The sequence below is a fragment of the Opisthocomus hoazin genome, chromosome Z (genome assembly GCF_030867145.1).
Source record: "Opisthocomus hoazin isolate bOpiHoa1 chromosome Z, bOpiHoa1.hap1, whole genome shotgun sequence".
Lineage (NCBI taxonomy): Eukaryota > Metazoa > Chordata > Aves > Opisthocomiformes > Opisthocomidae > Opisthocomus > Opisthocomus hoazin.
In genome coordinates, this window is record NC_134454.1 from 11,021,930 (window position 1) to 11,049,020 (window position 27,091).

Here is a 27,091-nt window from a genome sequence, read left to right on the forward strand (position 1 = left end):
GGCCTTGAACACTTCCAGTCCTGGGGCATCCACAACTTGTCTGGGCAACCTGGGCCAGGGCCTCACTATAGTCGTAGTAAATAATTTCTTCCTTATATCTAATCTATACCCCTCTTTCATTTTAAAGCCATTACCCCTTGTCCTATCACCACATGCCCTTGTAAAAAGCTCCTCTCCAGCTTTCTTGCAGGCCTCTTCAGGTACTGGAAGGACGCAATAAGGTCTCCCTGGAGCCTTCTCTTCTCCAGGCTGAACAGCCCCAACTCTCTCAGCCTTTCCTCACAGGAGAGGTGTTCCAGCCCTCTGATCGTTTTTGTGACCCTCCTTTGGACCTGCTCCAACAGCTCCATGTTTTTCCTGTGCTGAGGGCTCCAGAGCTGGATGCAGGACTCTAGGTGGGGTTTCACCAGAGTGGAGTAGAGGAGCAGGATCACCTCCCTCAACCTGCTGGCCATGATTCATGTGATGCAGCCCAGGATACAATTGCCAGCATTTTTAGTTTGCACCTTGCTTGTTTGTTGAGAGCTTACTTTCTTCAAATTTTGTCAGATTTCTGTGACAGATTGTGTGTATGTGTTGGTTAAAGGACAGACATAAGAACTGATCTGAGATATGTTTTCATTTTACATGGGCAAAAATTGCAATTTTCGGACACTTCAGTGATTTGGACCAGAAGATGTGGAGTTCAAAAGGCAACTGTTTTCATTGAAACCATCTTTCATTTATTGATTTGTAACTTTATAGAGGAAATTAGAGGTTTTGAAGCTATTGGAAATGTGGAATTAATAAACTACTTTGCATATTATTTAGTGGGAAATTGTACAGACTATACATTCTTTTTTTTTTTTAATTAATAGAAGTCGTTTCTTAAAGGTGTGACATGAGACTTTTTACTTTGGGCCTGTCAAAATGGATACCTAAGAAGTAACACATAGTAGCAGTACTACATCTTGGCACTTCATAGAAAAATTTTTTTACATTTATTTTTTGATGCAAAATTATAAAACTTTGTGGTAATGTTGAGAAAGCATGAACTGTTTTATTCTTTCAGTGCAAACATGAATTATAGGAACTATTAATATAAAACACAGAGTTCAGAACTTCCTACATCTATACTGCTTGCCAAAGTATTCTTTTACCCCTGCTCATGCAAGGCAAATTCGCATTTTGCTCCTCCTGCCTCCATGCCCTTTGTGTGCATAATACTTCTACTCGTCAGTAATATATTCACTGATTTCCTCATTATTGTGATACAGATCTTGTAATTGACTGAGAGGACACAGACAGTGCAAGTGTTACATAAATACTTAGGTGAATGAGTTTCAGTAACAATACAGAGTGATAAAGAGGTTTTGGTTTCAAGGGGCCTCTGTAGGTCACCTTGTCCAGCTTCACACAGCACAGAGCCAGTCTGGATGAGGTTGCTCAGAATCATACTTAGAACTTGACTGGATATCTCCAGGGATGGAGATTCCACAGCCTCTCCAGATTTTCAGTTCCACCCCTCATTTTCCGGTTGTGTCTTTATTCCTCCCAAGTAGCCCATCCCTGCTTCCACCTACTTTTTCCTTTTCGTCTTCTTCCTTTTTCGTTCCTCTTTCATCTGTGCTGACCTTCTACATGACTTTCCATGAGTCAGAGTGCTCTGTGCTTTGAGGAGGTTTTCTTTGGAGATCATTTAGCTGCCCCGGGCACCTTTGTCCTTCAGGTCACTCCTCCATAAGATTCCATGAACCAGCTAAAGTCTGCTCATTTGAAGTCCAGGGCTCTAATGCAATTATTTGTCTTTTTCTCTTCTCCAAGGATCTGTCATAATATCAGGTTTCAGTTACCAAGGCTGGCATTGACCTCCACAGTCTTGACACTTCCGAGTAACAGGTCCAGGGGAATGCCTGTGCTTGACAGTTCATCAGTGACCTGTGTCAATGAATTGTCTTGGATGTTTTCCAGAAATCTGGATTGCTTATCCCCTGCAATATTGCCCATGCATGAGGTACCAAGGCCTAAGGGCCCCCACGGAAGACAGGACCTGCAGTCAGGAGGCTTCCTCCAGTTGTGTTAAGAAAGCTTCATCTATTTTCCCTTTTAAATTGGGTGGTCTGTAGCAGAGGCCCACCATAGTGTTGCCCCTTGTTTATTTGTCCTCTGATCCTTACAAACAAGATCTCAACTTGCTTGCCAATGATTTGAAAGCAAAGGTCCCTGTGTTCAAGCTACTCCTTCTTACAGAGCCCTACTCTGCCGCCTTGCCTCCCTGGCTTCCAAAAGGCCCTGTATTTAGCTGTAGCAAAACTCCATTTGTGTGAACTATTCCACCACAACTCTGTAATCTGAATAAACTTAAAGCTCTGCGAATGTTCAGAATTACTGTTTCTCCTGTTTGTTTCCATGCTGCATGTGTTGGTGCAGAAGTATTTCAGCCATCTGTCCTGTTTTCTCCTTGGTCAGCAGGCTTGTGGGGGCACCCCCTCATTTCCCTCCTTATTCCAGAGCCCTTCTGTTGCCAGAAAAGTCACAAAAGTTGCCAGCCTTCACTATTTTGGAACTCTCCATTCACTTGTAGTTCAAATGTAGCCTTTGATTGTCCTTCTGTGCCACACAGGATTTGGGCTTTTGCCTCTGTAGGGTCTATGCAAAGACCCTGTCTATCTCCTGTTTGTCCTCCCAGATGCTATTTGGTTTGTGAGCTCTTCCTGTAGCTACTATCTGGTGACTCAGTGCCTGGAGCAGAGCAGGCACCCCACAGGTCAGGCTGCTGTTGCTCCCAGCTTCAGGGAGAAGGCACTGTGCATGCCCTGCAACCCAAGACCTGAACAGCTGTGGCCTCCCAGGAGCAAGGTTGGCACCACTGAGATGCTAGGTCACTTCAGCTGGTGCTGGTGAGCATGCTCTATGACATGTCACCATCACTGTTGTACCAACTGTAGCAATCTTGCACGCTAAGGCAGTGTTTTGGGGGCGATTTCTGTGCAAACATTTGCATTGTCTGCCAAGTTTCTGTTTATCTAATCCATAGGCAAGTGACATAATCTTTAATTTAAATTAGTGTTTTGAGTGGTTTTTTTTTAAAGATACTCTTATACTCTTATGTTTAGAAGTTTGCCTGATTAATTGTATTGTTTGCTTTAGGGATTACTGGCCTTAGAGGGTGAGCTGACTCCTATTCTTGTCCAGATGGTAAAAAGTGCTAATATGAATGGTCTGTTGGACAGTGACAGTGATTCTTTAAGCAGCTGTCAGCATCGTGTTAAAGCAAGACTCCATGAAATTCTCCAGAGAGACAGAGAATTTACTGCCGATGACTATGATAAGGTTAGCATATGATTAGTTTCCTATGAAATGAAATAAATAGCATTGAAAATTCTTGTGTAAAAGTAATGAGCAATGATTTTATGTATCTATTTTGAAAAATTATTTGTGTGCTTGCAAATAGTTTGAACTACAAAGGAAGCTGTACCAATTGCAATATTAGACACTTTGAGCTGTCTTTCAATTTGTGTAATCAGAATAGCTACAAACTTTGAAATAGGAGTAGACAGGGACCTCATTCGTAAATCTTCACTGCTCCATTAAAATATTTTAATTATTCAAGAAATAAAACTATATTGTTTACACTTTCTATAATCTTTACTTTGACAGTGTGTGGCATTACAAAATGTATTGCCTCCCTACGACAGTTGTTTCAATATTTAATCTGCTACAAGGCTTTTTTGTTTTTTTAACTCTAAGAATACTGAGATATTGAAAACTAGTAGAATATTTTCTAATGCATGAAAGGAAATGTCTCATTAACATGCTAAATTAGTGGATATTAATCTAGTTTATGCTGATTTAGTACAGAAGACACATGATTGCTCTTGGTTTTAAATGTAAGTAATGTTTGTTGTTGTTAAGAAATTTCTTCCTCTCTCAGTTGCCCTTACTCTGTCTGGTGTAACAATTACATAAAAGTCCTCAAATGAGGTTTAAGCTTGAGCTTCTATTTTCTAAAAGGTGTTGAGAGCGAAGTATTGAAAAAATGTTACCATCCTGCATGTATACTCTATGTGGATTCATTGAACACATAGATTAAAAGTATCATCCAAAGCACTGCCAGCAGTGTATTCAGCAGTACTTGGAAAAAGTGAGAGGGTACAAGGTCTCAAAGAGGTATTTATTTTCCCCCTTCTCTTTACTATGTAGATATAATGGGATTTGAAAGGTGGCTGGAACTAATAGAACACACTCTAAGACTGTCACTGAAAGTAGCTAACCTTTGGGATTGTAAAGCAATAATAACTTTTTTTAAACTTGTGATTTGGGAAAACAATATGTGTTTTTTTTCTGTGCCAGAGCACCTTTCCTGTTGATTTACTTGTTTATAACAGGGAGGTAGGAAATACTTACTATTAGGTAGAGGGCAGAAGTTTTCCATATCCAAATTACAGAATCACAGAATCACAGAATAGTAGGGGTTGGAAGGGACCTCTGTGGGTCATCTAGTCCAACCCCCCTGCCAAAGCAGGGTCACCTACAGCAGGCTGCACAGGACCTTGTCCAGGCGGGTCTTGAATATCTCCAGAGAAGGAGACTCCACAACCTCCCTGGGCAGCCTGGGCCAGTGCTCCGTCACCCTCAGAGGGAAGAAGTTCTTCCTCATGTTCAGACGGAACTTCCTGTGCTGCAGTTTGTGCCCATTGCCCCTTGTCCTGTCACTGGGCACCATTGAAAAGAGCTTGGCCCCATCCTCCTGACACCCACCCTTCAGATATTTGTAGGCATTTATAAGGTCCCCTCGCAGCCTTCTCTTCTTCAGGCTGAACAAGCCCAGCTCCCTCAGCCTCTCCTCATAGGGGAGATGTTCCAGTCCCCTCACCATCCTTGTAGCCCTCCGCTGGACTCTCTCCAGTAGCTCTTCATCTTTCTTGAACTGGGGAGCCCAGCACTGGACAGAGTACTCCAGATGAGGCCTCACCAGGGCAGTGTAGAGGGGAAGGAGAACCTCCCTCGTCCTGCTGGCCACACTCTTCTTGATGCACCCCAGGATCCCATTGGCTTTCTTGGCAGCCAGGGCACACTGCTGGCTCATGGTTAACCTGTCGTCCACCAGGACACCCAGGTCCCTCTCCGCAGAGCTGCTCTCCAGCAGGTCCACCCCAAGCCTGTACTGGTGCATGGGGTTGTTCCTCCCCAGGTGCAGGACCCTGCACTTGCCCTTGTTGAACCTCATCAGGTTCCTCTCTGCCCAGCTTTCCAGCCTATCCAGGTCACACTGAATGGCAGCACAGCCTTCTGGTGTATCTACCACACCTCCCAGTTTGGTGTCATCAGCAAACTTGCTGAGGGTACATTCTAACTCTTCATCCAGGTCGTTGATGAAGAAGTTAAACAAGACTGGGCCCAGTACTGACCCCTGAGGGACACCACTTGTCACCAGCCTCCAACTAGACTCAGCGCCGCTGATGACAGCCCTCAGAGTTCTGCCATTCAGCCAGTTCTCTATCCACTTCACCGACCACTCATCCAGCCCACACTTCCTCAGCTTCCCAAGGAGGATATCATGGGAGACTGTGTCGAAAGCCTTGCTGAAGTCAAGGTAGACAACATCCACGGCTCTCCCTTCGTCTACCCAGCCAGTCATGTCATCGTAGAAAGCTATCAGATTGGTCAGGCATGATTTCCCCTTGGTGAATCCATGCTGACTACTCCCGATAACCTTCTTTTCTTCCACTTGCTTCATGATGGCCTCCAGGATAAGCTGCTCCATCACCTTTCCCGGGATGGAGGTGAGGCTGACCGGCCTGTAGTTGCCAGGGTCCTCCTTCTTGCCCTTTTTGAAGACTGGAGTGACATTGGCCTTTCTCCAGTCCTCGGGCACCTCTCCTGTCCTCCAGGACCTCTCAAAGATGATGGAGAGTGGCTCAGCATTTTGTTTTGTCCTGTGCATTTGAGGAAACTGGAGAAAGTGCAAATATGTGTGTTAAGTTTATAATTTATTGTTTAATATATGTGTTTGCTTACTTTGGATTATGTAGACTTTTTTGAAAAAGTGAGTCTAAGCCTCACTCACGTGGATATTGACTGTATTGTTTAGTGACACTCGATGGTAATAATTTGTAGCTTCTACAATTTCTGTAATTGTCATCTCTGAAGGACATCTTGTATGTTCGTGATGTATGTGGAGTTAAAGGCTTTCTTTTTGTTTGTGTGCTACAGTCCTATGGAAACAAAAACCTTAAATACAGCGAAATAAATTTTTTTTCAGATGTCAGTTACTATTGCAAATCTGGTTCTTCCTTCCAGTTATGCTAAGGCGGCTACTTTATAGAACAAAAAGTATTTTGTGAGACAGATAGCCTACCAATAACATTTCTTACAGATTTTTTGTAAGCTTCTAAATACTATAGTTACTTCAAAGGAAGCTATGGAAAGTTGCTAAGTATGTACAAAGTTTCAAACATCTTTCTAATTTTTCTGTCTTGCAACAGAAAAAGAGTTTTAGGAACTCCCCAAACTGTTCACGTTTACTGCATAGAATTAGTTGCCCTGTGAATTTCTTGTCACTTTTGAATCTCTAGTAAATCTTACTACATTTTGATATATTTCCTTTTCTTAAGGCCTCAAAAGGAGCAGATAATTAAGAAATGGTTTCAAAAATTAATAGCAACCTACTTGAATGCTTTTTTCCCAACACTTGGAATCTTTCATATGTTCGATCTTCCCAGTTCTTTTAAATGTAGTCAGTTTTAGATAATTTTGTATTTCTCTCAAATTGCAGCTTACTCCATCTGGAAGCATCTCATTGATAAAATCAATGCAGTTTATTAAAAATCCTGTAAAGACATGTGATAAGGTCTATTCCTTGATCCAGAGCTTGACTTCTCAGATCAGACAAAGAATGGAAGATCCAAAGTCTGCAGGTACTTAAATGTTTTTGTAGTTGTATTTAGTTTCTCTTGTTTACATCTGAGAGAGAATGGTAATATAAATTTTCCTCATTAAATTCACTTTTAGCAGAACTTTAATCAACAATAGGTTAGGGTTTTTCGCATTCTGATTCCTTGTGCATGATTTTAGAGTAAAAAGCAAGAGGAACACGTGGTCATATTGCAGGTAAGGGCTCTTTATGGTGTTCAGAAGTTCAGGCTAGTCCTCAAATGTTTGCAGAAATTCTTGTCTTCATTATTTGAAACTCACCAGTCCACAAAAGTAATGGGAAAAGCAGATGGTACTAAAGCTAAGTTACATAGGTGCATTTTTACATTTAAATATCTTTGCTGAAGATCTATTGCTTGCTGTATGATGTGTAGTAGTATTGCATAGAATGATGCTCAATATTAATGGTGGTGAACAAGCGACAAAGGAAAACCAGAGGTGGAAGTGACCACAGTGGTCACTTTTATGGTATTAGCTAAATATTGGAATATTTGCTATCAGTGTTCTCTGCAGTGTATGGTATGCAAACAGCTTTTGTTCTGAGAGTGAGCAGTACAAGTGTCACCTGTACATAGTATCAGTGTATTTTGTCTATTTGGCCTAATCTCCTGTCCTGGGATGGGGATAATCCATCCTTTCTACCAGTCTCTTGGCTCTTGCTGTTGACACATGCAAGAGAGAGGGACAAATGGGATGTGTGGTTTGTTCTAAAATGGAGATATTGTCTTGCTCCTCTTCCCCCCCTCATAGAATTTTCTTACAGCTTTTTTTTGTTGCCTTTTTTTTGTATATGATCTGTGCTGTAGGACAGTTTATTCTTGGCCCTGTAGCTTTGATTTAAGGACCAGTGATGCGTTTCTGCAGCAAAGCTATCTACTAGCTTGATGTAGCTATATAGCTGTGATGCTTTCAGCGGTAAAATTAACCGTATGCACATCTGTTCCCTCATTACATTCTTAGAAGTAATGCAGTTAACTTATTAGATCTCTTTTATCCCTTTATATTCAACTGTTACTACCGTGTCATTAATATTTCCCTTTTGTTACTCAGATGGTTTTGGTTACTCATATGAGATATTTGTCTATCCAGATATTCAGCTGTATCACAGTGAAACACTAGAACTGATGCTGCGCAGGTGGGCCAAGCTGGAAAAAGACTTTAAAACAAAAAATGGAAGATATGATATTAGCAAAATTCCTGATATTTATGACTGTATAAAATACGACGTGCAGCACAATGGCTCCTTAAAATTAGAAAACACAATGGAATTATATAGGCTTTCAAAGGCTTTAGCTGACATTGTGATCCCTCAGGTGAGCATTTTCAGTTATTAAATAGAATAAACTGTAGGGTAAATGCTTTTTGAAGTTTTGTGAAAATGTCTACTCTGTCTTTTCTATTGAAAGTTCCTGTATTTTGCAGTAATAGAAGCTTTTAACGTTACCTTTTATTTTCCAGTAGCAACCTGATTATTTCTTGTAGAAAATTCTGATTTATAATTCATTAAGCTGTATTCAGAGTTAATTTTTGTAGCAAATTAAGCTGTGGACATGTCTGCTTCCTTTACTGCAGTGTATTAAAATAAAGTGGTTCCTCTCAGCCATTCTTCATAGATTTAAGTGAAGCCCTGTGAACAACTGTGTATTCTGAAGTTGCATTTAATTTCATTCTTCCTGCTTTTAGGCTCTTTGCAAATGACACTGTTAATCCTAATCTATTTAATTTGACTTGTCTTTAGCAATTTTTAAGTTTGAAAAGACCTTTCAGCTGCTTCAAAATGCTAAGACTCCCCAATAAAAATGTACACACTAAGTTTCATAGAATTTCAGGCCAGAAGCAGACTAGTTAAACTTCCATATACTACAGGCTGTTAAACACAGGTTAGCTCTAAAATGCTGTAGACTGCAGGACCTGAAATTGTTCTGTGATAACAGGATAGAAAGACTAGAGCTTTCCTCAAGTATCCCTGCCGTTACAGAGCAGTGTTGTAGTTTTGAGTCTCCTCATCCCTCAAACTCCCTGACAGCAAGGAGGACAAAAGAGCAAGTTTACTAAGTATGTGTTGTGTTATGTGGGCCTGTTCAGCTTAAATTTTGAACAGAGTGTTACAGAAGAGTAGGTAAAAATGAGGATGCATACTGAAGGAAGCAAAACAAAGAAAACTTGATAAGCCTACATAATGCAAAGGAAAAGTGCTTATCTTGCTTTCTGTGGTAACCAAAATATCCGTCCTAATGATGAGAGCACTCTCATATCATGTGCAGCGCAGAACATGAAGCTTCTGGGAGAGGAGACTTTTAAATATTGTGGATACTGTAACAGATACAGTATTTACCAATTTTATTTAAGTACCATTTTCAGTACTATCTCAGGTGAATGGGAGATTGTGGAGTGGTTTACCCTGAACTAAGGTAGACATACTAAGTAGGTAATGTGCCTATGTCTCTTTATTGATTTAAAAAAAAAAAGTTACTTGAAATCAGGTGTGATGAAATGCATCACAGATGTCTAAATCCGGGGCAGGGTGGGGAGGAGGAATAATTCCTAGATGTTTAGATTCAGAATAAGAGCTTCATCGTACCAGAAGGTGAATCCACTTTCATGGTTTAACTAGTGAATGAAAAACGGTTTCTCTGTGTCAAATCAAAACAGTTTGCAGCCAGAGCAAACTAGTAGATGACTAATTGGCTTTAATATGCAAGCTTTGAATTAGAAGGCTTTTTAATCTTTAACTGAATTTTAAAAGTTAGTTTCTTTCTACACAGGAATATGGCATTTCTAAGGCTGAGAAACTAGAGATTGCCAAAGGTTACTGCACTCCTCTAGTTAGAAAAATCCGTTCTGACCTTCAGAGAACTCAAGATGATGATACTGTAAATAAGCTTCACCCTCTGTAAGTCTTTTACTTTTTTACATGGTTACATTAATTTCTGTATGACTTAATGGAGCTATTCCATAGCTTTCATATCTGAAATGTCCTACTACCTCATAGTAATTTAAAAAGTATGATTTATTTATTTGTTGACAGCTATTTCTAAAATAGAGACACATGTCACTATGGACTAATAATTTTTTTTTTCTTTCAAGTTACTCCAGGGGTGTTATGTCCCCTGAACGCCATGTTCGTACACGGCTGTATTTCACCAGCGAGAGTCATGTCCACTCCCTGTTATCCACCCTTCGTTATGGTGCCTTATGTGATGTAAGTTGAACACTTTTTCTGTTAAAGCTCTGATATTTTGAGAGGAACCAAAAGGACTCAAACTTACTCAAATTGTATCAATTGAAAGCTTAATTTTCTTAAGTGGCTTTGAAATTTATTACACTTTTTCAGACTTTTGATTTCTTATTATATGTACACAAACATATTTCAAATTGCTGGTATGCACATTGGTGGAAATCAGCATGCCCTTTAAAGTAATGCTGAGTTCCACCGGTATGTTCAGCTGTATATGTTACAGTCTCAAAGAGATTTGAAAACATCAGATAATCCATTTTTTTGCCTTATGTTGTCACCTATAATTCTTCCAACTCTTTTTTTTTCCTTCAAGTTATCATTCAGGGTTCCCTTGAACTCACTTTTGGACTGGCTTATTATTTTTGACCATTGGCATGTTGTCAAGACCTCCCAAGACTTCAGCAATGCTCATGTAGTGTGGGGTCCTGTTCAGTGGATTGTCTTTCCTATACTGTCATATAATACCTTGGAGGTAGTGCATTATTCTCCATCTGATTGGCTTTGAAACGAAGGACTGCAAAAGACAAGGTGTCCAGATTCAGAAATGACCTAACTGACCTCTTGGAGGGCATAAATGCATTACCACAGAGCCTACATGGCCGCTTCTAAGACAGAGCTTGATTAATATACTAACTGTTGAGATGGTTGTATTGACATACTTGTTTCTGGTAGTGGTTGACTAAACTCACTGATGGCAAAAGCATTTTTCATCCTAGACCCCTGTGACATATGCTACAGCAAATACACTCCTAGTTTTAGGCTGGTAAACTTCAAAGTTTCCTTTTAAGGTGGATTGCTACATCTATTTTTCTAGAGCATGAAAAAAGGTGAATATTCACTTTAAATAGTTTGGGATGTGATGGTTATTTTTACTCTACATAGTAGAAGCCTTCATTGACTCTGTCTGTTTGACTGGTAGAGTGATCTAGAAATGTTTTCCACAATATACTAGTTGAAATGAGTTTATTCCAGAATTAAAAATTCCCATCGGGAGAGTTTAAAACGGTGCCTCCGTCTACAAGACATATCATCATCAGTGAAAGAACATGAAAGATACAATGAATAAAATACAGAAAGTTCTGATCTCTGCTTTTCATTCATTTGAGGAGTAATTTTTAGTCCCTGTTTTTTTCTGATTGTATCTCTGTTTTTTCCTTAGCCGTGAAAAGCTTTGTCCTTCTGCTGTGAAAGTAAAACCGTATAAATGGGGAAAAAGGGAAATCATCAGTCTTTTTTTTAAAGAAAATAGTGTTGATATTTGTTGATATTTTTTTCCCCTCCATAAGGAATCAAAAGATGAACAATGGAAACGAGCTATGGATTATTTAAATGTTGTCAATGAACTCAATTACATGACACAGATTGTTATCATGCTTTATGAGGATCCAAACAAGGTATTTAAAATGGATAAATATCCTATAAATTTCTGATAAATCAGAAGCGAATAGTGCTAAGTTACATATTAAAGTGTTAACCTATTTAATAATTTTTCTTCAGGAACTTTCTTCAGAAGAACGTTTTCATGTAGAGCTGCACTTTAGTCCAGGAGCCAAAGGCTGTGAGGAAGATAAAAATTTACCAGCTGGATATGGATACAGACCTGCCTCCAGAGAGGTAATAATTATGCCTTTCCTTAAGGCAAAAATTAGGGTTTCTGGATGTGGACATACCCGAAAAAAACACCAGGAAATTGTTAGGTAAAAAATACAAAAGTGATTTTTATTTTGGTAGAAAAATAGATAGTAAAATGTAGGCAGTCTCAATGCGTTATTGCATTTTGAATGGACACTGAGGTAACGGACACAGATAATTTGGACCTTCTGCAGCTTTGCCAGAATTTTTGCCAGAAATATGAATTACTTATTGTTAAGAAAAGTGATATCAGCATCAGTGTCACATCAATGATATTCTGGCAGCTGAGAGAAATCTTTAAGAAAGTATGGTATTTCAGCATGTTTATGCATACAGACTGCTGTGGAAGGATTGATATTTTCAAAGAGACGTGTGGGCAGGTCTGTGGAGTTAACCACCTGCTATATGACAGATGAATGAAAGCAAAAGCTTGGCTGGAATTCTGTTGACTTGTGGGGCCAGGATTTTATTGCTATGTCAACAGAAAATTGGAGTAAGGTATGTTGGCTGAACAGTGTAGTTAATTAGGACCATACTATCATATGCAGTGGCTGGTTAGGAGCAAATACACATAGATTATTAAGTCTAGAGCAATTTGTTTGATATATGTGATTTGCATCTTGTATTTTTAAAATCAGCTTGCTTTATGTTTACACAGAATATTTAACAGCCACTTCTGTCTACAAGTTGCAAGGTGTGCAGCTAAATTGAAAATGAGTTATGTATTGTTTATAGAATGAAGGCTCGAAGAAAACCTCTCATAGAAATGATAGTGATGAGGAGGCACATGCTTCTAAAAGAGACGAAACAGATCGGTCAGTAGTGATGTTCAAGCCAATGGTATCAGACCCGATTCACATACACAGAAAGTCACCCCTTCCAAGATCCAGGAAGATCGGTTCTGTTGAAGTAAGTGTTTATGTTCCAGCTAATGTCTTTCACAAAAATTAACCTTTGGTTACTTTTAACAAAAACCAGCAAATGTAATTCTGCCTTTGGTTACACAGAACCAGTATGATGTTAAGTCTCACGAAAGGGTTGCTCCTGTTCCATGGGAAATCCTCCATGGCAGTAGTTTGTCTGAAGGATTTTTTTTTTTAAATTCATTACTATTTTGCAATAAGACTTACTTCCTTTTTTCTTTCTAAGCTACTTTAGAAAAGCCAATATTTGAAAGTGAAGACTTTTTTTCAGTCTAAACCTAAATCTTCAAACTAACATACATTGCTTTTGTATTCGTCCTTACAAGACAGCTGCTATCGGGAATTAAGCAAAACTTCAGGGTGATCATGGTGAGAGGGAGCGGAGGGGTGGGGGTGGTAGGGGAGGTACAGGAGGTGAGAGACATCTTCTGCTGTATTTGCTTTCACATGGGGTGAAAGTGACTCCATTTGTCAAGCAGTTGAAGGTAAGAGAATAAACTGGAAGGTTTTTTTTTTTAAGTAGGTGGGGTTTGTGTTTAATGAATTCTTTAGATAACATCTTGAACAGTCTAGTCTCCTGTCTTGAAGGCCATGACATCTAGGTGTGCTTCACAGCTATGGCTTTAATGTCACAGAGGTGGGGGGATAGATGGCAGTATCACTGATACCATTTGTATGGTTGAGTGACAAAGCTTCAGAGGGTACAGAGTGGCACTTCTGTGATATTAATGCTAGAAGCAGACTAACAGCTTCTTATTGCCTCGTTTTCAGTTGCTTAAAACCATCAGAAATGAAGATTCACACCAAAAGCTTTTCCTTTCATGTCTGTGTTGGGAATGGGCTGTTTGTATGCAATGAAAGTATTACAGATTTGCAAGTAACTTAGTTTTTGGTAGTGTGAAGAAAAAGACATGCATGGTTCCCTTCTACAAGGATATCTGTATAACTTCACAATTTCCATAAATTAACAGAGATAATAAGTGTGAATGTCTTATATTTTCTTTTTCCAAGTTTTATCATAAACAAATGCTCACAACGTAAATATTTTTGATTTTTAAGAGCTGTTTTCACTATGATCATGCAAACTCCCCTCCTGTTCACATACACACAAGTTAATAGTTTATTACTTCAAACTTTTAACCATTTTCATTTTCATAAATTATGTAGAAGTTACTTTCCAAAGATATCAGTAACATAAATTGCTAAATTTTGACTGTGCAGATAATATATTTTCAGATGGAATGTGTTTCAGCATTCAGTGCTTGTTTATTTGCTGGAAGAAAATATCTGATATAAAGAAAACATATACTATGAAACATTTTTTAAAAAGTAAAATTGGAAGTTTCATCTGGCCCACTGAAATCTGCAAAACCAGTATTTGGAATATTTATGGAATAATATGGAAGTTTTAATCTGGACTATAGTCAGCAATATTTACAGAAGGATTGCAACTGTGATTGAGTCATGAAGATAAAATAAGTAGAATTCTAACAGTAAAACGAGAAAGTAAGGCTCATTGGCATTAGAAATCAAATTCTGTATTGCTAAAAATGTTGATTGCTAATGATACATAATGATGTAAGGCATGGGGGACTCTTAGCATGACACTGTTCTCCCTTGAAGTCTTAATAGATGTCCAGCATCAGATTATTTTTAGGGCTTTTTTTAAGATTGGAAAAGTACTCCCAGCCAGGCTGGTGCTACTACCAGTGAGTCAGCTGTAAAGTCTCAAAGGCGATTTTGAAAATGAGAATCTTTTAGATAAGGTTATAGGCTAGAAATGAAAACTATTAAATAATAAATAGGAAAGTTTAATGTTCTTAAAGGAGAAAAACTATTAAACAGTATGTCAAGAATAACAGATGTTTTGTTTCCAACATGTGCAAATTTCTTAAAATTATGAATCAATTATTGATAACAATTATTTTTCTCTCATATCTAATAATTAGTCTACCAGAAATTTGATTAAACTATTCTGTTTAAAGCTATAATTGGATTAAAAGATGTAAGTGGAACTGATACCTTCCTAATACTGTAATATTACTCTTCCGTATCTGCTGTTTAATAGTTTTCAAAGCAGTGTGTAAAAGGGTGCAAGCAGATTAGTTTTTTTTCTTTTCTGTTCATTTGGCTCTGTTGAATCTAACTTTGCATGCTTTGCTGTTTTTTGCCCCCTTTCTCACTTCCAGGAAGAGAGCCCCCTGAGTGTGTCTAGCCCAGAGTGTATTGGTACCTGGCTGCATTACACCAGTGGTGTGGGTACTGGGCGTCGAAGACGCAGATCAGGGGAACAAATCACTTCTTCCCCTGTCTCCCCTAAATCATTGGCTTTCACATCCAGTATTTTTGGCTCATGGCAACAGGTTTTTAAACTTTACTTCATTAAACATTATTATGCATTCCAAGCAACAACCAACTGTCTTTAAGGACATCTAATCCCTTGTTATGGATTATGTTTGAAGCAAATTCTTCCACTTAAAATTACTTCCCGAGAATGTTTGGGGGAAAAAGAGCAAGTGCATGTTTTTCCACTGAATGTGTTACATGTTTTCCTAAGAATTTGGTTTCTTTATAGGAATTGCAAATGTTACCACAGTGAAAAAGACATAGTCTACTGCCTAATGAAACAGATTTCTGCTTTGGTTTAGTTGTCCTTTAAGACTTTAAAAACAGCATTGCTTAATTTGGTGGTAGGTAAATTGGAAGCTTTTTTTTTTTAATAATTGCAACCAATACCACTTAAAATAATTTATTTGGCACTTCATATTGCTATTCAAAACTTGTTTTGCATATATCATATTTTCAGTGGCCTGGTATTAACTATTGCAGGGAACAAACTCTAGCACTAATAATTCTCGCCTTCTGTATCCGGAGGTATCTGAAACTCCCAACACAGTACATCATCCATTGACTTATACAATATTTTGAAGATTTTTCTAAATATTGGGGGGGAAAGGCAGGAAAAAAAGAAACGGTAAATTTTTTGAAGTACCAGGGAAGATCTAAAGATTGTTTACTATGTTGAGATATTATTTACTTATATGACAATGGATGGTGTTCTGGTAACCATATCCTTTTTCTTTGAAAATTTTTGTAATTTCTTTTTATTGTGGAAAATTCTAAAACTATTTACATAGGAAAAGTTTATATCAGTAAAGGCTGTGAGCATCTGAAGATTACACTGATTGAGCCCGTGCATGGATCAGTGATTGTATGGTGTCCTCAATAGCTTGTCTGTCTTTCCTTCCCTCCCCTCCTTTTTTCAATACAGGCGCAGTTTAGGAGAGTGCATTTGGTAAAATGAAATAAAATGTCTCAAATGTTTGTTCTCATATCTGTCTTGGTCTGTGTCCTTTCTCATTCTGAATGCTTGCTTTGCACCACTTCATTGCAAGGAACTCATATGTGAAATTGACTCCCTTCAGAAGGGGATATTGCATGATCTTTCATGTTTCCTTTACACATTTTTACTAACACCATACAGCTTATTAACACTTGTCTGTCTGAAACAGGCTGCTGTATCAAGTTAAATGGACGTTTCATGCTGCTGTTCTATTTTCCCTTATTTTTCTGTATTTTACATCCAGGTCCTATCAGAAAGCAATAGTAACTTACGAACACCAAGGACTATTCTGGAACAAAAGCAGAGTGGTCTAGGTATGTGCCTACAATTGAAACTTTGTTTTATGTTAGCAGCTTTTCATCTGCCCGTTGTTCTGCACAGTTGTACATTCTTTGAGAAGTTTTTATGTTAACAGGACCCAATAATACTTGTTACCAATAATACATGCTGAATGTCTGTCTATGAACTGGACAATTTTTTTGCAGCAAAAGATTTAAATAAAGTATAACTGAAAAAAGCAAATTATTTGAGACTGTTCACGCTACTGACTCTGTACTGCTTGCAACAGGTACACAGGATTATTTTTAACATAAAATAGATTTTTAAGAAAATGTAGTTCTTGACTGAGTTTTGGATTTTGCAAGAATATTTTGGATTGAAATGGCTTGCACTGGAAACGGTTAAAACACTTTTCTTGAAAATCAACGTTTCCTACTGCGAGCAAATGATGGAATTGAAGGTGTTTGACCGAGGGGAGGGGGATGGGGAACAAACCTCAAATTTCTTGATAATATCATGGATTTTGCATACATTCCCTCTCCTAAAATCAATTTCTTCCTTTCAGCATTAGAATGAATCATGCTGTAGTTCAATGATTGTTTCAAATTCTTTTAATTCAAGTGGCGCTTTTCTGTTGCTTCTTTGAAACAGGCATACATACGACTGATGTGCAAAAATATGAAATCTTGCACTACTGTATATCAATATTGCAGTTTTTTCTGTGTGTCTTTTCATGGGAAAAATGAAGTGTAGAAAATGCATAAGCTATATGCATAAACTTAGAAGTAGCTTTTCCTTTCTTTTTAAAGATCTGTATTTTTTGTATGCCTAATCTTTCTGTGATACTTTTCCCTCTATTATATTTTTCCCTTAGTAAAATGCATACATCAGGTGCTCTTGTTTATTGAAGTCATGTTTTTTTTTTATTGTGTGCTTGCTAAAGTTAAACAACTTTTCTTTTGCCGATGTCTGACGCAATATGGCTTGTGGAAGTTAATGTATTTCTGTGCATAGATTAAGGTATTTCATTTGCTGTGAAAGGCTTTTGCCACAGACCAGGCATCAATTTATTTTGGCTGTGATTGGTCACATGTGCTAGTAATGTTTCCCTTCACTGGGTCATTAAACGTAATGAAAGGAAGTATCATTTGATATATAGTTGGTTTTCAAAAAAATCTGCTGCTACTTATCTAAAATGTAAAAGATAAGTTCTGAGTGAGAAACCACTTCTCCTTTCAAATAGTTTTAAAAACTAAAGGAAAAAAATGGTAACATTTTTTTCCATTTTGTTCACTGTTGTATGTAAATTTCGTTTATGGTTGATTATAACAGTTATTTTTATATTTCTGTCTGTGGCTTTCAGTGATTAGTTGAAACACCCATACTAGTGGCAGGAATGTATGAATTGTAACAAAAGTACTCTCACTTGCATGGAGATGTACAAAAGTCTTCTTAGGAAAGGAAGTCAAGCTAAACTTGATGGAACTTTTTCAGTTTATAACATTGTCAATGGGTCAGTGTCAAGCTGAAAATGGAATAGAGTATTTCCAATTTGGTTAACATTTAGTTGGGGTTAGAAATGAAATATTTCCATATTAAGTCTGTGGAAATGCACAAGTACTTCATTGCAGCCTGTCATCTCAAAATTTGATTGGGATGGAAGCAATGAGAAGTATTCTTCCAGTTTATGTTTGTTTCAGAACTGCAGATTTTAAAACACACAACTTTCACATCATCATCGTCTTGGTTTTTTTTTGTTTCGTTGTTTTGGTTATGTTTACATTGATGCTAACTGGTAACTTTTCTTTACCAAGAGTGAAAACAGGACAAGAACTCACTTTGTTAAAGCCAGTCCTCTCTTTGCACATATAGCAGAGGGTGCTGTGTCATGAGTAGAAGCACAATAAATTATGATAGTTTCAGCCTACAAGTACCACTCTGACATTACAAGCATATTGTGAACCTGTCCAAGGCACTGCCAAAAGCTGCCTTTTGTGTGGTAAGAGCCATGTGCTTGCATGCTGCATGCATCCCCAATGTGAATGGACGAACACCTGGTTGTTGTATGTATTTTCTCTAACTCCCATCAGGGTCTCACTGTGCGGGCCTGTTTAGCACCTCAGTGCTCGGGGGTTCTTCAAGTGCACCTAACCTACAGGATTATGCTCGTACTCATCGTAAAAAGCTGACTTCTTCTGGCTTCATAGATGGTATGTGCACACTCTCGCACATGCACGCACAAACCCATGTGCCACATTAAACTTCTAAAGATAAATCCTAGGTTACTGATTTTAATGGAATCCTAGAATCCTTTGCCTTAGTATTAATTGTATGAGTTTCTATTGCTTCTTTATTGCCCGTAGCTTGCTTATGTTTAATGTAGTAGCGTAGTTAATTCTTGTTTCTGTCTTGAATTGAACAGTAGCTCACAGACTTGTAATACATGCCAGGAGAGTTCAGCAAGTGCATTTTTTATGTAAACAAAAATTTTGATTTTGAAATTCTTTTCTCATTTTAAACTTGAGGTTTTATCATTAGTTTTTGATCTTAAAGTGAAATAAATTACTTGGAGCACGTACAAAGAATGAAAGAAATTATAAAATAATAACTTCAATACTGATGGTGAAAATTTTAGGATTCCTGACCTTTTATTGGTGGGGTTTGAATTACAAAGGAGCAGGAGATTTAGATTTTCAGAATGTAAATACACCGAAGCACACCTTTATAACTCTGAGGTGAAACAGTATTCATGCTGTTTTCCCCCCAGTTCACTACTCAGTGTTCGACTCTAACCTGATATAACTTTGTATGCCAGAATCACCAGCTCATTCTGCTTGTTTTCATACACTTCATTACACATCTTGTAGTTACCAACAATCCAAATTTTCTTCTTTTTAACCTCTATTTAGATTTTAGCACTTTTCCTTGGTCCCTTCTGCATGCCACTCAGTTCTAATACCTTCTCATCTTTTCTTTTTTCTTTCTTCTTCCTTTCCTTTTTTAAAATGTCCCTCTTTTGGTAGCTGTTACAAATTTCAGGTACCTGTTTTTCTCTTTCTCAGACACCACACGCGGTTCTGCTGTTAAAAGGTTTTCTATCTCATTTGCTCGACACCCAACCAATGGTACGTTTTGCTTTTATTTTAAAAACAAAAACAAAAGGTTCCTTGCTTCATCCCTTTTATTTTTATTTCAAATACGGGGTGTACAGTATCATCCAGCCGTCTGTCATTCCTAACTTCAAGCACAACTCCAAATATATTTGTAATCATTAGATACCCCTTCTTTACCATTCATTAGTATAAATACAACATCAAAATTTATTCCTTAGAAAAATCCTTGAAAAAAATGAAGTGCTACTGTTAATCATGATCTCTGTAATAAATTATTCTCCCCAATTTCTTGTGTGATCAGACTGTATGGTACAAGATAAAAACATAATTAAATCAGATCTTCACTGGGCATACACTTCTTGATACCTGCTGCTTCTTCTTTGTCTTTCTCCTGCTGAGCTGTTTCCCTGAGCCTTCTTATTCTAAAATGAATCATTGAATTGACAACTGGAGTTTATGATGATCTTCTTCGAGTGATGTTAAATTAAAAAACTAAAGCAGAAGCTTTGGTTCAATTCCTGCTAAATTGCTATGTTTATCATCAGACAAAAATTTATTTTGCCTTATCATACTTCTCTGTTCATTAGATGTGCAAATTACTTAAATATTGCACTAAAAATCACAGCAAGAGAGCTGCCTGTTGCTTGCATTGACCTCTTGAGCTTCAAGAGTGAGAGTTAACTTGTCTTCATTCTACCATAGTTACAAAAATAGTCTGGTTTAACACACAGGACAGAGGTATGTCTTTCTCTTCCTCAGCAAAATATTTTGTGCCTACCTTTCTACCTGATTAAATAGGCCCAAAATGTATCCTGTTCATGAAAGCCAAACTCAGTCTTTAGCATCCACCAGATCTTCATGTAGCTTTTCCAATTTTCTTAATTGTAGTTTTAAAATGTACATGACTGCTGGCTGAGTACAGTGATGGTGATGTTATTGAAACTGCAGTGGAAATCATCAGCATTTTCCTGTTAGATTCAAAATGTATTTGCTTAGGAACAAGGTTAAAAAAAAAGACTCAGTTTTTGTTTGGCTTTGCTGAGAAGCAAAGTAGTCCTTTATTATACTGATTTGGAATCCATGGTGACTTTCTGCACTGCATTGCTTCCTGAAGGGAAACTGCTATAGTAAGGCTGAATTAATACCATTAAGACTGTGTTTGATCTAAAAGGCCAATTCTAGCATCCTGTTTCAAATAGGAAAGTTAGGAGTCCATTTTTTAATCTTTAGACTCACGGCAAATAATACTTTGAAAACATACAAGGTCAGAAAGTAAGAACTGCATTTGAGTATCAGTGTCTAGTAGTACGATTGCTTTCTGTTCAATTTAACAATCTTTTTATGACTGTATTCTTTAAAAAAGGATCTAAATTGCTTTTAATTAATGCATTGATTGTTCTGATTCACTTAATACAGCAGTTTTACTACACGTCTTTTACAAGATTAATGCATGCAGTATGCGCTGCTATGAAACCTAAGTACATTGCAGGTTTTTGAGGGTTCTCTACTAACATAAGAACATATTGATGTTGTTTTGTCTGTCCTCTGGACTATCATTTTGATTCTCCTTGTCCCTTTCACTCTGTTTTTTCTTATTTTTATGTTATTATCACACCCTCTTAACTCATTTCAGACTACCCCCCATCTTTAGTTCAAGGAACATGGTGAAACAAGTATCTCCTGACAGTGCTTTACCTTATTTTCTGGGCCTCTGTGCAGAACACCCACACCTCTTTAGGTGCTGGTCCATTTCCTCTGTGGAATTTCTAGGCTCCCGTGGTATGTCTCTATAGCTTTTAAATGTAAGACAGCAGGGTGGCTTTTTGAGATGCTGCGTTAACCCTTTCATTGTCTTGCCTTTTGGTGGGGACAGTGCTTTAAGAATAAATACAGCCAAAACTCAAAGGCTGTTAGTTTACAGGAAATTACTTTTTTAAAGGGATACTGTCAGGCTTCTTCATCATTAAATTTCAAATTTGTTTCTCATAACATCATGAAATATTTATCTTAAAAAAATCAAATAAGACACTGCAGATAGATTGCCAGGGTAGCTTTTAAGTCATATCCCTTATACACAAAGATATTACAACAACATGCCGGGATATGGCTATCTGATAGCAGAATTGTCAAAACTGAACAAAAACCTATGGAAGGGAAATTCCTAAAAGAAGAAATTTTTTTTCCTTTTTTTAAAGGGCATGGGTGTATTTTGAAATTTCTTTCTGGCTTTCTGTAACACTGCACTATAATAGTAACAGTTATTAAAAACCTGACATTGTCCCACTATGTTCTTTGCAAAATTACAAAACTAAATTCACATTCAAGTGGTAGTAACTTCTCTGTCAGGGTAAAGAGAGAAATCTTATATTCTACTGTAATGCAAAGAAAGGGTTTGCGCTTTGCATGCATGCATAGTTACTTAGGATATTAATCTGTATGCCAAATGTCTTAGTGTTTACACTGAAGCTTAGCTACTGCCTTTATAGGAAAATAGGAATTAAGTATGTGGTGGTGTTTCTTTTGTACATGAAAACCAATGTTCCATGAAATGCAACATTTTATTTGCAATAGAAGTGAAGCTGACATAAGTACACTTCAGTTGATTGTGTCTTTGAAGCGACCGTTCCTCAGATTTGAGTATGGGCAAGGTGGATCCAAATATAAATACAGACGTTTGGGGGCTGAAATTTTGCTGAGCTTTGCTGAGTGCAAAACACTAGGGGAACACTGGATATCACAGGAATACTGATGCTTACTATTTTAGGGGAGGGAACATTTCACAGCCATAATGCCATCTCTAATAAATGTACCTTGAACTGAAATTTTAAACGTTATTTCATTCACTATTGTTTCTTCATTTAAATATCTTAGAAGAAATGTAGCAACTGTAAGTTTACAGTATTGATTTGCAAAGTTGTAATGTTACACTGTATATTGAAAACACTAATGGACATATTTTCCTCTTCTGAAATGCAGTTGGATGAAGAGCTGTTCATTGAGTTATTAAACTTGCATCACCTTAGAGAACTGCAATTTTTTTTCCAAGATGTTTAAATGTGTTTTAGTATGTTAGTAGTATGGATATGCATGGTTGGTGTATGATTAATACTAATGTAGAAAAGCAAGGTGCAATAAATTTTTAGATACTGGGTTGCTTTACTTACCTGTTCTAATATATGAAGTCTTTTAAGTACTGTTTTTATATGCATAAAGGTAGGTGTAAATCTGTTTTACAAAGATAAAACACGTAACCTCAAAGTACAAAAGTGCTGACAGTGGTTTTCCTTTTATATTTAAGGCAACAGTTTTTCACAGAATACTGAAGATGATAGAATGTGAATCCTGCAAATTTATTTATTGGAAATTGTAGCATTTTTAGCTCTTGTCTGCTAACAGTTGACAACATAGCTATCCTGTTTTACTTGCAGGAATGAGTTACCTGTTTAGTGTTGTGCCAGTTATGAGAATAAGTAGGAGAAATACTACAATTTCCCAATTTTTTTTTTTTTTTTTTTTTTTTGTCTTTTAGTGATTTACTAAATTTGTCTTAGAGGAACCTAATCTTTCATGAACTGATTTGTGAGTAGAGCACAGCTGTAGTGTTTGAAGACCACTTTATGTGTACATGGGATTTGTATCCCATGGTATGTTACATGGTACCTTTAGTTTAGTACACCCTGCAAACTGGCAGGTCTTGTTCCAACTCCCATAGTATTTAATGTCCATGATTTCAAGAGTAATACGTCTGCATGTGCTGATTTAAAATAAGTGCTTTTTATCATGTATTAATACTTGCCCATGCAATAACTTAAATCCTGTCTTACGTTTGGAAATATCTTTTTATTATTTTTCTTTCAGGTTTTGAACTATATTCCATGGTGCCTTCTATCTGCCCTTTGGAAACTCTACACAACTCCTTGTCTCTGAAGCAGGTGGATGAATTTCTTGCCTCTGTTGCTGCTCCATCAAGGGAAAATCTACAGGAGCCATGTACTGATTTTAGTTTGTGATTATGTTAATTTTAACTTGTTAAATGTTGTCTGGTTAATCTTTCTGGTATTTTACAGCTAATAAGTAAACTAAGACTACTGCTTTAAAAAAAATGAAATATGTACATAAACCACAATACTAATTTTTACAGTATCCTTTTTGCAGTATGGACACTTTCATAATTCATTGAAGTAATGTCTCTATTGACTGGGGTAGTAAATTAGGATTTAATAAAATCATAGTTAAGTTTATTTCCTCACATTAAGAACTTCTCTGTACTGTCCATACTGTTAGCTGTACTGTCCATGCTGCTAGCTGAGTTACAAGGAATTCTTTGTAGTAAGTATGGAGTATTTCCAGCTTTATACTGTGCTGTTGTAAGGTCAGTAACCTCAGCAGAGTAGTGTTGCCTTTTACAAGCCTTTTACATCTTAAAACTGTTATTTCCTGTTTCTTTCAGTATTTGCTTGGATTATCACCTGTGGAGTGCCTTGCAGTTACTTAGTTTTTTAGTAGTTCGTGCTGCATGTTTAATATTTAAGTGATCCTGAAATTAAATGCAAGCTGAGTTCTATACATGTGTCTCTGGGAAGATGACTTCCCTTTGTGATTCTACTGTGTGTCTTTGGAAATAGTTTCAGTTAGGTGAAACTTCTTGAGGAAATGTCTAAAGACTCATGCTTTGATCAGAAAATTTGTACTTGCTAGTACTGATACCTAGATGTTAGGATTTATCCTATTTTTCTGTTACAGGATTTTTCCTTTTTCCTGTAATTTTAGTTTTATACAGTTTAGATTTTTGATAGGGTAGCCATCCTAGATCTGAGAAGGAAGATAGGCAATTTAAGAAAACTGATGTTACTGAAAAGGAACTCAGGGAGGCTTACAGGTATTTTTGAAGTTCTCAGCTATTTAAAATGCTTAAAAAGTTGTATAACTTTGGCATGTATACTGCTGGACAGATACACAGTTCTGTGGCTGCTATTTTGACATTCTGCTCAGGTGAAATTATTTTTATCATTAATGAAGTGTATCTTTCCTCCCCCCCCTCAGCTTTTCCAACTTACATGATTCCACTGTCAGGAAGAAAAATTTCCTTAAATACATATACCCCTGCAAAAATTCAACCAACACCACTTGAAACTTTGCCTGAAAGGACAGCAATAGAGAAACCAACCTTATGTAAGTAACTTCTGTCAGAGGCAGAATGGCTAACTTCATTACATGATTTCCAGCAGTAGGATTCATTCTTATATGTTACCTAATTTCTCAGGGCTGCTATTTCTTAGCATTCCCTGTATGTGTATGTGGGATCATTTTATGGGTCAGTGAGAATTCAGTACCATTGCAAAAAATGGTTTTAGCAGTAAAACTGTGCTAATAGTCACTTTCTTTTATACTCTAAAGTGTGTTAAAGAATTTCTGTGGCCTGGAAATTCATGGGGTTTTGTTTTGTTTTTAATTATGACGGTATTTCCACCTGTCTCCAAGTAAGACGAGCAAATAATTTATTTACTTCAATATTGGCAGAGTTTCTGAGGTGTTTTCTAAACTTTTACCTTAGCGCTCTGTGACCAGGTTCTGACTAAAGCTGCCAATAACACGGTGATGCATTCAATCATTAGTATATTCAGTCTGAACTAGTGGCCAGCCACGCTGTCTGCTTTTGGATAGTTGTCCTGTTTTGAGGGCCTCTAGAAAAAAAATCCCATTGCCTTTCTGATCTCGTTAGATACAGTGTAGTTTTGTTTGTGTTTCTGTGCTAGGTAACTTGCATTTTTCTTGCCTGTGATGCTTTTTAGCATGGATATTCTTAAGTGTAAAACCTACTATTTTTTTTTCCTTTATTTGTATAGCTGCCCCTGGATCTTCTATTTGTGTATCTAATGTTAAGCCATCTCCTGAAGAGGCCTCGCTTGACCTAGAACTTAGTGGTGAAACTCTTTCTGAGAAGAAATGAAGTTGATCAGACGAAACTGGAAGCGACTTCTTAAACAATTCTTTAGTCTGTATTCAACTAAATTACTGAGCATTTAAAAACCATTCATGTCTGCAGTTCACGGTGCACTTGAGAATCTTTAGTTTGTACATGGTTAACTGGTGTGCACACTACGTATTTAGGTCAAATGTCTTCTCATATTGTAAGGATTTCAGGTAATTTATTTATCAGTTTGATGAACTGCACACCTTTACTGGAAAAGCTGCACATGAACCTTACCAGTGTCTTCAAATATTTACTGTAACCTTGTACAAAAAGAAAATACCAACGCAGTGGTGTGTGTTACAGTGGCTCTGTTGATGTCACTGTAGTGAAGGCATTGTCTGTTGTCATTATAAACTTCTATTTTTCAGGAGTTTGTAATCTCCCTGTGAATTTCTCTTGTGAGCTGAAATGTAACACACATCTTGGCTAGAAGCTTTTTTTTTTTTAACTACATTTCCAAAGAGATCTCTTTTGCCTGGTTTTGAAGATAAGCAGATGTTTTCTGCATTTGAATTATTTTATATCATATATGCTGCAATAATTAGGCACGATGGAGTGAGTTAATGTATTTTCTCTTTTGACTCTCCTTATTTTTATTCTGTGTTTACATCAGACCTGTAACATTGCAAGACACCTTCTCTTTTGTTTAGTATACATGCTTGTATACGGGTACCTGTATATCATCCAGCAGATGAAACTGTCTTTTATGTGTTTTAATCAAAAATTCTTTTGTTTACTAAAAAGACAGTTTTATTTGCTTTGCCATATGTTTCTACAAAAGGTGACATTAAAAAGCAGGTTTTATAAAAAGAGAAACGGTTACAGCTGGTCTGCTAGTAAGTTTATCCTAAAAATTGTAAATATTCCATCTATGCTTCATTATCATCCCTTCAGAGTAGAGAGACTGTGGTCAACCAGAACTCAGTGCTTAGTGTTGCGAAATACTCAGGGTTCATCATGGCCTGGGAATTTTCATACCTGTCTCCTTTCAACCTAGGTGGCTGACAACAACTATCATACAACAAAAAAAAAAAAAAAGAAAGATTTTATAAGAGCTATGAGAAGCACTAGTAAGTCAGTGGGACTTTGAGTTACTGGGTTATGTAGAGTAATCATCCAGTCTCAGCAGTTCTTGTGATTTTATCTGTGGCATGAAAAATTATTGAATTATTACAATTATCCCAAATGTATGAAAATATTGGCCACTTTTGTAAGTTCAAGTGGCTGATTATTAATAACAGACTTCATAAACTACAAGTTAGATAATTCCTTTCACATTTAAATTGCAGAAGATGTAGCTTCTGAGTAATATTTTTAAGCAGGACTCTTACTCGTCTCCAGAGCCAGTGCAACTGTAATTACATTCACTTGGCCACAGGGTCTGTTCTCAGTGTTTACCAGACATGAAATGGCTTCAGCAGACCACTTCTAAAAATGCTGGTTAAATACCAAAAATATGAAGGGTTTCACAGCTATATAGTTACAGCATTTCATTTTCTGTAGTGTAATTGTGTTATTGACAGTGTTGGTCTTGCACACAACTGAATGTACACTTGTTTACCATTTAAAAAGAAATACTGTTAAAATTTTAAGTATGCGTATCATTCCAGTCAACCAAAGCTGTGGCATAACTTTTTTTTATGTGCTCCTAAATAAAAACAAGGTCGCTGGCAA

General features: G+C 37.1%; 1 protein-coding gene across 1 annotated transcript in view; it reads left to right on the forward strand.

The window, feature by feature from the left end:
• PPIP5K2 (diphosphoinositol pentakisphosphate kinase 2) overlaps nucleotides 1–27,091 on the forward strand; it is a 53,384-nt gene extending 26,293 nt beyond the window's left edge. Inside the window, exons 17-32 of the mRNA XM_075447076.1 lie at nucleotides 3,130–3,312; nucleotides 6,758–6,899; nucleotides 8,005–8,228; nucleotides 9,681–9,808; nucleotides 10,003–10,117; nucleotides 11,440–11,547; nucleotides 11,651–11,767; nucleotides 12,521–12,694; nucleotides 14,898–15,071; nucleotides 16,296–16,365; nucleotides 18,421–18,540; nucleotides 19,393–19,455; nucleotides 21,163–21,222; nucleotides 23,302–23,433; nucleotides 24,487–24,615; nucleotides 25,290–27,091. Coding sequence (XP_075303191.1) covers nucleotides 3,130–3,312; nucleotides 6,758–6,899; nucleotides 8,005–8,228; nucleotides 9,681–9,808; nucleotides 10,003–10,117; nucleotides 11,440–11,547; nucleotides 11,651–11,767; nucleotides 12,521–12,694; nucleotides 14,898–15,071; nucleotides 16,296–16,365; nucleotides 18,421–18,540; nucleotides 19,393–19,455; nucleotides 21,163–21,222; nucleotides 23,302–23,433; nucleotides 24,487–24,615; nucleotides 25,290–25,393 — 2,043 coding nt within the window. The 3' untranslated portion in view covers nucleotides 25,394–27,091. The remainder of the gene's footprint in view (nucleotides 1–3,129; nucleotides 3,313–6,757; nucleotides 6,900–8,004; nucleotides 8,229–9,680; nucleotides 9,809–10,002; nucleotides 10,118–11,439; nucleotides 11,548–11,650; nucleotides 11,768–12,520; nucleotides 12,695–14,897; nucleotides 15,072–16,295; nucleotides 16,366–18,420; nucleotides 18,541–19,392; nucleotides 19,456–21,162; nucleotides 21,223–23,301; nucleotides 23,434–24,486; nucleotides 24,616–25,289) is intronic.